Source organism: Salvia hispanica, chromosome 4 (assembly GCF_023119035.1).
Source record: "Salvia hispanica cultivar TCC Black 2014 chromosome 4, UniMelb_Shisp_WGS_1.0, whole genome shotgun sequence".
NCBI lineage: Eukaryota > Viridiplantae > Streptophyta > Magnoliopsida > Lamiales > Lamiaceae > Salvia > Salvia hispanica.
In genome coordinates this window covers 49,026,264-49,038,348 of record NC_062968.1, presented here as the reverse complement: position 1 = coordinate 49,038,348, position 12,085 = coordinate 49,026,264, and the positions used below count along the sequence as shown (strand labels likewise).

Here is a 12,085-nt window from a genome sequence, read left to right as displayed (position 1 = left end):
CACTTCATTAATTACACACTCCACCAATTCCTTAAAATCCGTGTCATAACTAAATGTTACTACAAATGTGGGACGGATGGAGTATTTCATATTTGGGTTTGTAAATAAGTAAGAATATGCAAATTAGAATTAACACACTATTTATTAATTTTTTAATAAAATCGGATAATTCGGGTATACCCGAACATCCAAAATTCTCAATACCCGATTCCGATTCGAAACCCGATTTTCGAGTTTCGGGTATCCAATTACCCGACTTTTTCGGTTCGGATATCGGGTATCCAATACCCGATATCCATTTTGTTTTCTACTCCCTTAAATACGCTTATATCATGTTCATATAGTACTTTTTAAAAAATATAGTTAAATAATCGATATTGATATATTTTATAGCACTGATATAGTATCCGCTGGAAAATTAATAGTAATATTTTTACATTGTAATTGGCATTTCGGTTTACATCGCAAAAGTAACAAGTACTACGAATTATTATGTCTTTGCATTATAGTACTCCCTCCGTCCCATATAATTTTATCTAGTATTTTATTTTAGTCCGTCCCATATAATTTTACTCATTTCACTTTTACCGTTTTTGATAGTGGACCTCATATTCCACTAACTCATTCCTACTCACATTTTATTATAAAAGCAATACTTTAAAAGTAGGACCCACATTCCACCAACTTTTTCAACTCACTTTCTATTACATTTCTTAAAATTCGTGTCAAGTCAAACTGCGTAAAATTATGTGGGACGGAAGGAGTATTCAATTTTGTTCATTAGATATAGCGATCTAGATCATCTAATACACTAAAACAGTAAAACTCAAAATGGTATAGGTAATTAGTTCTAATGGTATTTCAAAATCAATAGCATTTTTGGTTTTTGAGTAAAATATATTCATATTTAGGTTTATACTAAAAACAGAAAATATTCTTTTAAGTTTAAGCTTTTTATTTTAATGTAAATGGTTAGAGAAAATCCACTATTTAGTGTAATATATTTACATGTAAATGGATTTGAATCTAGTATAAATGGGCGAAGATGTTCTAAATCTAATATACCAAAATATGCAAATGAGATAATGTTTTAAATCATGTAAATTTTGCAGTAAGGGTATAATTGTAAAATAACTTGTCGTGTTTACAAGCCACTAACAGATTTTCTTACCCCCGTCCCATAAAAGATGTCACATTTTCATTTTTGGAAAAAATTCTCTCTCACATTAATATAAAAATTATATTTTTTCTCTCCATCTAACACACAAAACAAAACCTCCTAAAATCTCGTGTCATCCCACAAGTGTGACATCTTTTGTGGGATGGAAGGAGTACAAGGTAAGTATATTTTTCCTGAGTATCGACATCTATTTCTTTTATCATATTTTTGTTTTCCAGTCCGCAGGGGCAGACCGCAGTTAGTTTTGGAAGGGTAGATTTGTATGATTGGGCATGATCAAATCTCACTAGTGTGATCAGGCCTTGGGAGGTGGGCTTCTGGCAGGCAATGAGTTAGGCCCTCCCCCTTAGCGGGTTACTGCAGACCCTGATTTAACATCCCCCGTAAAACTGTCGAACCGGGATGTGTGGGGCCCTTAAGGTTGGGGTTTTAACCTTTTTGTATGATATTTTTTATTTCCTTAAATTTTGTATATGCATGATATTATTTCCTTAATTAATAGTATTATTATAACAATATCTTATTTTTATCGTGATAATATTTGCATCACAGCAATCTTTAATACTACTAAGTACTATACCATTACACATAAGTCAGTTCTGCATTAATTTTTTTCTTATAAAAGCTTTTATGCATGCATAATATTTTCAGCTATTTGTACATCCTATTTTTCGCCATGAATTATATAGTCACATAGTAGTAAATATCGAGTTTGCCTATTTTTAATAACATTATTTTCTTTGTTAATAACTTCATAGTGTTATCTTATTTCGTTCACTTTGAATCATAACAATCTATAATATGCATCACACATAAGATGAGTGTGCATTCGGTTTTTCTCCTTCATTTGCGAAAGCTACAAACATGAATGATATTTTTGTTTTTTCCCCAACGTAAGTCTCGATTTTGCCCAATTTTGGGTAAATATTAATTAATAGTATCATTTTATTTTATTCACAATCATTTAATTTGCATCACAACAATCTATAGTTTACACTACATTAGACATAATTTTGTTATGCATTACATTTATATTCATTGAATTAATCGTAAGCTTATATTATTCATTATATGCTTACTTTAAAATCAGTTTTTTGCATTAGATTCCGGGCCCTAAGCGTAATACTCCGTTAGTAAAACATACTGCTAACTATTCAAATAATGATACTCCATAAACTTGAATTGAATGAGAAAACCACACAACTGAAAAAACAATCCACGAACACTTAAGAAAACTCCATTCCTTTAGCACATAAAAAAGCTAAAAATGAAAATATGGAAAAGAGAAGAGCTTTAATTAAAGATGGTTTAAGAATACCTTGATCATGAAGCAATTCCAACCTCTTCTTTAAAGTTCAAACTCTACAAGATAAGAATATTCATCATCATCTATCCCCTTTTATTACACCCCCAATTTCATACTCGTAGTATATTTCTTGAGTTTCATCCAAGAAACCTACTTCATAAAACAAAACAAGAAAGTGAAAGAAACATATAAACAATGCATCACAACAACGAAGGAATATATTTCTGTTCAAATTTATATAAACCAACTCAAACAGCCCCAAAAAACAACACAATCCCAATCAATCTCAACAAACCCTAATTAAATAAATCCTCTCAAGCATGCCCCAAACCCCACTACCGCCGGGGCAGGCGCCGCCGCGGCGCCCCGTGCTCCAATGCGTGGTGCTGGTGGTGATCGCCCTGATCGCCATGACGGGGCTGGCAGTCCTGATCATATGGGCGTCGGTGCAGCCGAAGAAGCTCCATTACTCAATCGAGCACGGGTCGGTGAAGGGGTTCAACCTCACCGACGACAAGCTCAATTCGGACTTCGACTTCGCGCTCAGGGCCAACAACCCCAATCGCCACGTGTCGCTCTACTACGACCGGATCGAGGTGACGGTGTGGTACGAGGATCAGAAGCTGTCCGTGAACAACGTGCACCCGTTCCACCAGCCCAAGAGGAACGTGACGTTCGTGGACTTGGCGCTGGTGGCCAAGAACGCGACGGTGTACGGGGCCACGGCCCGGGATTTGAGGATGGAGCGGGCCGCGGGGGAGGTGAACTTGAACGTCAAGGTTCGGGCCAAGATTAGGCTCAAGGTTGGGGTGTTTAAGATACATCGGACGCTCAAGGTGGATTGTGAATCGGTGGTGGTGCCATTTAATTTCCACAGGGGTTTTCAGAGGGTGGTCTGTCACACGGATATGGATAATTGAGATTAATTCATTTGTTGTGTTTGATTCTTTTTTACTACTTTTTTATTTAAATATCAATTTGTAAGTGTTTGTTCAATTTGTGAGTGCCTGATATTGGATTTGACGAGCTTTGAGTGTTAAATGCATGATTTCAATTCAATGTTGTTAATATACTAGTACTACAAAACAAAATATAGTTATATAATAATGAATAAAGGTCTGGTCCTAAACATATGGTCGTTTTATCAATTTGGTCATGAACATTATCCTTTTGATTATTTGGTCCCTCACAAATGAACTCGGACCGGAATCAGTCTTAAATTAGCAGAACCGTCCAAAATAGACGGTCAACGTCTTTTAATCAGGTTTTGACCAAAATTAACCATTTTAATTACTCCATCTGTTCCATAATAATAGAGTCATTTTGCCATTTTGGTACGTTCTATAGTAATAGAGTCATTTCTCTTTCTAGTAAAAGTCAACACATTTTTCCACACCTACTTTACTCTCTCTTACTTTATTCTCTCTTCATCTCTATAACTTTTTCATTTTCTACTTTACTCTCCATTTACTTAACTCACCTAACACAATTTTTCTTAATCTCCGTGCCGAAAAGAAACGCTTCCATTATTATGGAACGGAGGGAGTAATATTTTTAATTATTTCAGAAAAATAATAATGTAATTGTTAAAAACACATAAAATGACGAAGAACACTTCTTCATTCTCATTCCTTCATTCAATTTTCTCCTTTCTTCATTCTCCTCTCTTCCGGCGACGGCTGCAGTTCGTGAACAAGTTATGGAGCGTTCTTTGTACAACAGAAGGTCCGGCGAGAGTAGCGGTGGCAGTGGTCGCGACCTCCGATTCTGGTACGAGTTTTGTGATTGCAAGAAACTTGCTTCACTCCGAATCGTGAGAAGCAATGTCAAAACGAGTAAAGGGAAGCTCCACTTTGTTTGTGAGAGAAAAGATTGCCAATTTTTTAGGTGATGCAAGCCAATCGACTCAATCGAGGACGACGACGATGTCGTGACCTCTTCACCGTCGTTGGGTGAGACCGAAACTGATCGTTTAGACTTGATTTTGAGTCGGAGTTCGTACATGAGGGTTTTGAGGCGGGGGGTGTTCAGGCGGTGGGTTTTGAGTCGGCGAAGGTTGCAAAGGGTTTGAACGATTAGGTTTAATTTTGGATGTATTTGTTTTCATATATTATGTTTCTTTTACTTTTTTGCTAATACAAATTAAGAACTTTAATTAAATGTAACTAATTATAATTAGTAATTGAATTCTGGTCAAAACCTGCTTAAATGTCATTGACAGTCTATTTTAGAGTTTAGACGGTTCTGTTAATATAGGACCGATTCCGGTCCGAGTTCATTTGTGAGGGACCAAATAATAAAAAAATAATCTTCAGGATCAAATTGATAAAACGACCATATATTTATGACCACATTTGTCATTTACTCTATAATAATAATACTATGATACAAAAGTATATTTATTTTGAATGAAATATAAAATATATAGGTAATATATACTAGTAGTAGTATTTATCCGTCTATAAAAAATAGTCTTATTTTGTTATTTTTGGATATTCATAAAAAATATTCTCATTTTTTAAAATAGAGAACTTCTCTTTTATACTTTATCCATTTTTTTCCTCTCTCTCATACTCGAAAGAAGAGAAAGTAGATGAAAATTTGAAATTCTCTTATTCCGGAATTTTTGGATGCTACGATCTCATATTTTGAAAGTTCAGCAAATTTAACTCAAATTCTAATAGATTTACGAAGTGAGTCATTTTTTTTTTTTCATGAAATCTCTCCAACAAACCATATTAGATACTAGTACTACTTTTTACAACTAAAATTTCTTTCAATCAATGATATGCTATATGACAACCCCAATATTTTGGTAATTTATGTAATTTTGGTGATGTGGGAATTTAAATTGCAATTTAACACTCATTGCTGTCAATTCAATGATATACTAAATGACAACAACAAAGTACAAAAAACCTAAGTGTCCCAACCCCAATATTTTGGTAATTTATTTAATTTTGGTGCTGTAGGAATTTAAATCGCAATTTAACACAAATTGCTGTCGATTCAATGATATGCTAAATGACAACAACAAAACACAGACAACCCAAGTGTCCCAACCCCAGTATTTTGGTAATTTATTTATTTTTGGGGTGATGTAGGAATTTAAATCGCAATTTAAAATCAATTTAATACCAAAATAAATAAATAAATCAATAAGGGTATTTAAAAGACATCCTTTACGATAATACTCCTATGTTCACCGTTAAACCCATGTCCTCAAAAGGCTAATTACGTGATTTAGCAGACGCGGCGGTCCAGGGGAAAATAGACGTTAGAGTCGCGGAAAATTTTTCAAAACGAAATGTTAATAAATTAATTACAAATTAAATGGCGCCGCGGCCGTGTCCCATCATCACCCCCTAATTTTTCGCTGTTGCTATTTATTTTGTGCAATTGATCATTCCTCTCCGCCATCCTGTTACATTTGCTGTCAAGGACTGGTTTTGTAGATCAAAGCTGCTGGATTATATAGTATTAGGTGAGAATGATGTATGTTTCGATCTTTTTGTTGTGTGAAGAACTTGGTTGTGTCTGCGGCTGTCGTATCTTTGTTCCGTGGAGTTTTAGTATTTGCCAACTTCTTGTTAAGGAATTTGGTTCAAAATCAGTGTTAGCTTTTCCTCAACACCATATGTTTTGGGTTTCCACTTGTTGAAGGATTTACCAATTGGTGTTGTTGGGTGTGGGGTTCTATTTGTTAGGAGAGATGGATCTGCTAGTTACCAACCTTTTATTTTCGTTTATTTTAAATTCAATTTGTTGATTTTTCAATCATATTAGGGTGGATTCATTGTTACAATTTTAGTATGAGTTTGCTATTTTTATTTGAATGTGAATAATGATGTATATTCTTCTTTCCGCAGATCTTCTGCAGGTAGTTTGATTGTTACATTGAGCTGAGGATGTTTTTGGCTGTGATTATTAGAAGTGGCTTTGTGCTAATTCTGTTCAGTTGTGTAGTCTATTTGAGGTAGGAAACCTCTATCAAAGCTGTGAGTTACATTTGTCGGTGATAACAGGTTTAGATATGGCCGTTTCCGGTTTACACAATGTCCCGGATTTTGCTTGGTCTGGTGAGCCACTGAAAAGAGACCCAGGCAGGTGGGATGGTGACCATTGTAGGCGTAGCACAACGCCATCCACTCTCTTTCAGATGTGGCGGGAGATTGAGGGCGAACATTCGTTCAGTCAATCGTACAGGTCAAGGCAACAGAGAAACGGTTCCGATTCTGAGTGCAGAAGCACAGTCACATCTGTAGGAGACAGGAGCGAGAATGTTGATGCTATGTCTCAAGTTTCTAACGAGTCTGAAAACCAAGGATTTAGTGGTGGTTCGGAGAGTGAACATGAGGATAATAATAGTGTAATATCAGAGCAATCTAGTGACTTCAGAGAGATTGAACGGGAAAGGGTGAGGCAAATTTTTCGAGAGTGGTTGAATAGTTCTCCTAAGCGTCATCCATCTGATGGATTTAATAGTAAAAATCGTGCACGGAAATGTGTTGGAGATACTGAATCTGAAAGGGTAAGGATTCTCAGGGAACGAGCACCAAATACTTCCCAGCAGAGAAGTGGCTGTGCATCGTCTGGAGAGGGAGGTTCTGAAGTTGCATCTCAAACTGTGCAGGTGGGTGATAGATTGGTGATTAACCATACAGAGTTTTGTGCACGAAGGCCCCTTCGTAGGTTATATGGGAGACAGACTCTTCTTGACCTTCTCGTAAAGGCTCAAAGTGAAAGAAAAAGAGAACTTCTATGCCTGTCAGAGCAGAAACCTGTGTCTAATTTTGCTTACCATAATCGCATTCAGGTGATAATATTGATAGTATGTTTAAGCTGTACGTATTTTCCTACTTAGTGGATGCTTTGCCTACTCAATGATCTAGCTATTTGGGATACCTCAAATTTTTGTGTTGCAACGGGTTATTAATGTGCAAAAAAATAGTCACTTGCCTACTCCCAGCTTCACTAGGGATTTTTTAATGTTTGGATGCGACATTTCAACTGAAAACCTCTCTTTAGAAACAATAATAATTAATTTACATTTTACATTGAGCAAGATAGATCATGTAGCCTGTAAGTATACTAGATCGCTTTAGGTTGTTAATTTTTATTTTGAACATGCAAAGCTTTTCCGTATCTGATTAGTAGTATAGAATCTGATGTGCTATTACTAATTTTTGAACCACGCTGCAGGCGCTTCTAAGAGGTAGGTTCCTAAGAAATGGAAGTTCTGCGGTGGATGAAAGACCATATTCAGTGGCTGCCACTGAACTGGGTTTTCTTAGACAAAGACAGACGGTATCGGATCTTAGGTAATTTTTATCAATCCATTTAAGATACTGAGATCTCAAATTGATAACTGCTGTTATAAAACTTCTATGTTGTCTAACATGTAAAAATCAGCTTTATAGTGTATGCTAAATTAAGTTCAACTCGATATCTTGATAGTAGCTTTATATGTATCTTTGCTTACTTCATTACCGATCTCATTCTTAAAGCATAGTACTACTTATTTATATAGGGAAGGGTTCCTCTCCAAGTTGGACAATGCAGGTTCTGCTTCAATGAACAGTGCTGGGTCCATTTCTTGTTATAATGATGGGAATAAGGGTGAAGGAAAGTGTACTTGCACTGAAGGGACGGTTACTGGAAATCATATAGCTGCAGACTTGGAAAGTACCACGGTAGGTGGGAATTGCAATACGCAGGATCTTGAAGTAATTGATGAAGCAGAGGAACCTGTTTTGGTTGATGAAAGAAGCCCAGAAGATGTGTCAGTTTGTGCTGAAAGTGCTAGTGGTATAGAGGAGTTAGTTTTGGTGACTGAAGCAAGACAGCATGGAGCATGTAGTCGTGCTGAAGATGAAGATATGAATCTCACATTTAGAAATGAATCTTTGCTAGAATCTGCAGACATAGATTGCAGTGGATCCTTTTATAAATCCACAAGTGGTGAAACTTCTGTTCATGAAGTAGATGATAATACTACTGGTTTGGAAGGAAACACAAATGAGGAATTCAATTCATATGATGCCTCACCTGAAGAATATCAAGGGTCGGTAACTGCATTTAATGAAAGTATGGCGCAAAATGTAAATACTGTTGCATTTACTGAATGGGCCGACAGTAGCAGACAAAACAGTGACAGAAGTTGGCAAGAAAGAGCCTCTAGTCAATCATTTCCCGGACCATCTGGTAACAATGTTGAAGAGCAAGATCAGATGCAAGAATCTTATGACTGGCTGGGCCATGATTGCCAAGAGGCTATTGACAGTTGGCGAGACATGCCTTCTAGTGAGGCTGGAGAATCTGTTAGAGAAGTTGCAACTGCTTATTTCCCAGATGATGATAAAGTTAACACTGTGGAACTAAGAGAGCTTTTCAGACGGTACGCTATCTAATCACTATTGTATCAAAATGATATCCCATAATCAATGAAGGTGTTTGGATTAAATTGTTTTTTTTGCTTCAGGAGATGTGTATCTAGCCTTCTTCATAGCAGTTTCCGTGAGAGTCTAAATCACGTGTTACAGTCTCACATGGAAAGGCTTGGTCATGCTTCTGTTGATTGGGAACCGGACAGTGCATCCTTTCCTCCTCACATTGAGCAAGACCCTGAACAGGTAGATAGTGAGCAATCTCTGGCTCCATCTGAGAGAAACTCATTTATGCAGTCTTCAACACTTTTTGAGGCATCACAACAACTGTGGGATGAAGATTTGCAAGTTACAGATTGTGCACGCCATCACTTAAATCAGCAGTTTGGAACAGTAAGCAAAGATCATTACTTATATTAGTTCCCATAATTGCATTATTCAGTTATTGCATGCATTTATTGCATTTTTTATTTGTTCATGCAAAAGTAATTCTTGAAGGCAGTTTATATGTTTATGAAGAGATTTTCAAGACAACGGAATTTAGACCCCGATGATAGAAATGAAATGTTATTGGTAGAAGATCACTTCATGATAAAAATTGAAATATTAAATTGGTAGGTTATTGATTCATCAATTTCTCTATTATTGTTAGGCAGATCAACTATTTATTTGATACTTTGTTGGATTTGATTCTGACTTGCCATAAAATATTCCTATCCGACAACCCCAATGTTCCTTCTGTTTGTCAAATCATATACTTTTATGCCTTCCACTGACCTCCCTTTCTGTACATGGTTGTCAGGAGTGGGAGGTCATCAATATATTACGGATTGACATGGCTAGGCTTCTGCAAAGGATGAACAATATGAAAGGTATGCTTGAAGCTTGCATGGATTTGCAAATAGAGTTGCAGCGGTTATTGCATCAAGAGGTTTCTGCAGCTTTAAATCGGCCAATCTCTTCAGAAGGTTAGCTTGTAATCCCAGCTATGATGCACCCTTCATATAAAATGATCTTGTGTTGTTTTGCCTTTCTTTTTTTTTTCTTGTTCCTGCAATGTAGTACTCCCATGTCTGGTTACTTAACCTGTAAACAATACTATGTGATGCAGATGCACCCAAGGATAACAGGGTTCATGATGAATCTCAACTGGATCACGTCAAGAGAGGAATTTGCTGCGTATGTCAGCACAGTAAAATTGATTCCTTGCTCTACAGGTATGCAAGATGAACCTGCTTACACTCAGTTGTGCAGAAATACATTACAAAAATACCACCTGATTTGCATCTTATCCAATATTCTATATTCAACAGTTAACACGATTCCAAATAAATCTGTAACACGCCTCATCGTTCTTGAGAACACCGTTGATTGAAACCTATGACTCCTCATAGAACATTTTTTTTGAAAACATTAGCTATTGTAATTTGATGGTTTGAAACATTCGTACAGGTGTGGGCACATGTGCACCTGTACAAATTGTGCAGAAAATCTGGTCCAGTCTCACGGGAAGTGTCCGATGTGTTGTGCTCCAGCAGTAGAGGCTGTACGCGCCTTCTTCATCCAGTAAAGAAAGGAAATTCAACATACATGTAAACTGCATAGGATTTGAATCACGCAAATCCTTCCTGGTCTACAAACCTACTAAGATAACCTAAATCTGAAAATATACTAACAAGCATTTAGGTAACACCTTACACACTAGAGTTGAATATCAATTGGTGTTTTCTTCAGCAGACGACTCATCTGATTTGTCCCTGATTATTACAAGAGCTGAAGCATATCTACAGTCATTTCTTGGAAGTATTTCATGGCCAGTATATCGATGAGGCGATTCAGGTGGCCGTTCAAGGCCCGGAATTGATGCCAAATGTACTTTCATGAATATATGCATATGTATATTTTTTGTAAAATTATTATATGAAAGCAGTTTGGAAATGGTGATACTTGTTCAGTTGTTTGTTATTCTTAAATAATTATAGTCTTCATTTTGATTCCATGGTGGCTTTTTAGCTCAAGCATAAAAAATATTCAAAGTGAAAGTCATGATTTTTAATCAAATTAAATGCAAATCAAATTACCGCTTCAGGTTCAAATCGCAATCTAACTTTCAAAGTGCTGCAAATTTTTATCCAAGTTGCATCCTACATTGCCCAGAGACTATTTAAACGTGTTTTATTCTCAATAACAATACTACAATTTGATGGGCTTTAATAGAAAATATTTTTACATGGGTCGAACTCTAAGATTTGGTAACCGAAGTGAATCTAGGTCGAGTAACGACATATTTGATGGCGATGAACATTTAGTACTTGCTAGTAGTAATATTTTAAAATCAAATACTTGAGCAATGAGTATAAGTTTGAATTAAAAGTTGGTGGTAGTTCAAATTGTAGCAATAAGAGGTTAGTTATGAATTTACAATATTTTAAAAGTGATTTTACATTTACAAATTGGATTTGAGTTGGGGATAACAATTTTACGCCCATGAAACGAAGTGCACTTGATTAGTTGATGAAGGTATTGATAATAAGAGCAATTCGAATCGCAGATAGTGACAGAGAATATTTAGAGTACTTGGCTGGTGTGAAAGTCATGTATGTATTGGAGAATTTTTGTCCCATTAATTAAATGTTGCTTTGTTATAGTTATAGATGAGATCAAAATTGAAGAATTTAAGTGTGGTGTGGTCCATCATTCTGAGCCGGAGCACACACGGCGACGTGGCCATCATGCAAATTCCTATGCCACCAAATATTTTTTGGCTGTCAACCTTTTTCCAAATATCTATATTTCATATATACATATCGTTTGCAAGTTACTATATTATATAGGATCGGAGCACAATATTGATCGAGTATAACGGATGTGGATTTAATCACTACAAACAATATAGTCCTAGAAATTTCATCTAACTATTTCATGATTTTAAATTTTAAACTCATTTAAAATCATGAATACCTCATCAAAACTTATTGTGTTTGCGTCACCATTTGATATTATCACATCTTATCCTTTAAACACGATGAAATTGTTTATTATACTTTAATTTATATATATATCGTAGTTACATTTCCTAATTTATGTATTACCTATATATGATTTCTAGAGATAATTGTTTATTTTATGTAGTTCATGTCAGACACGGGAAATATTCGTGATCGGGTCGCTATCATACTTAATTACTACTCCATGTTGCTTATTATGTCATGT

At 35.9% G+C, this 12,085-nt stretch overlaps 2 protein-coding genes across 3 annotated transcripts; both read left to right on the top strand.

Moving 5' to 3' along the window:
- Nucleotides 1-2,673: 2,673 nt before the first annotated feature.
- LOC125219864 (uncharacterized protein At1g08160-like) lies at nt 2,674-3,512 on the top strand. Its single transcript, XM_048121949.1, has one exon. It carries the CDS (start codon nt 2,807-2,809, stop codon nt 3,404-3,406), a length of 600 nt encoding a protein of 199 aa, XP_047977906.1. The 5' UTR covers nt 2,674-2,806; the 3' UTR covers nt 3,407-3,512.
- A 2,333-nt stretch (nt 3,513-5,845) lies between these two features.
- Nucleotides 5,846-10,869, top strand: LOC125219487. Of its 2 annotated transcripts, none has more exons than XM_048121471.1 (8): nt 5,846-5,970; nt 6,356-7,302; nt 7,689-7,807; nt 8,017-8,883; nt 8,968-9,265; nt 9,675-9,840; nt 9,984-10,089; nt 10,325-10,869. In XM_048121471.1, the coding sequence occupies exons 2-8, from the start codon at nt 6,520-6,522 to the stop codon at nt 10,440-10,442; spliced, it is 2,457 nt and encodes an 818-aa protein (XP_047977428.1). In that variant the 5' UTR covers nt 5,846-5,970; nt 6,356-6,519; the 3' UTR covers nt 10,443-10,869. The 2 variants fall into 2 exon arrangements, with proteins under 2 accessions (XP_047977428.1, XP_047977429.1); XM_048121472.1 differs by having other exon boundaries at nt 5,947-5,981.
- Nucleotides 10,870-12,085: the final 1,216 nt, after the last annotated feature.

Excerpts from the sequence above, each read along its gene's own strand:
- LOC125219864 (XM_048121949.1), top strand. The coding sequence starts at position 2,807 with ATGCCCCAAACCCCACTACCGCCGGGGCAGGCGCCGCCGCGGCGCCCC.
- LOC125219487 (XM_048121471.1), top strand. The coding sequence starts at position 6,520 with ATGGCCGTTTCCGGTTTACACAATGTCCCGGATTTTGCTTGGTCTGGT. Across the intron at positions 7,303-7,688 it reads CTTACCATAATCGCATTCAG|GCGCTTCTAAGAGGTAGGTT; the intron begins GTGATAATATTG and ends ACCACGCTGCAG. Across the intron at positions 7,808-8,016 it reads CAGACGGTATCGGATCTTAG|GGAAGGGTTCCTCTCCAAGT; the intron begins GTAATTTTTATC and ends TTATTTATATAG.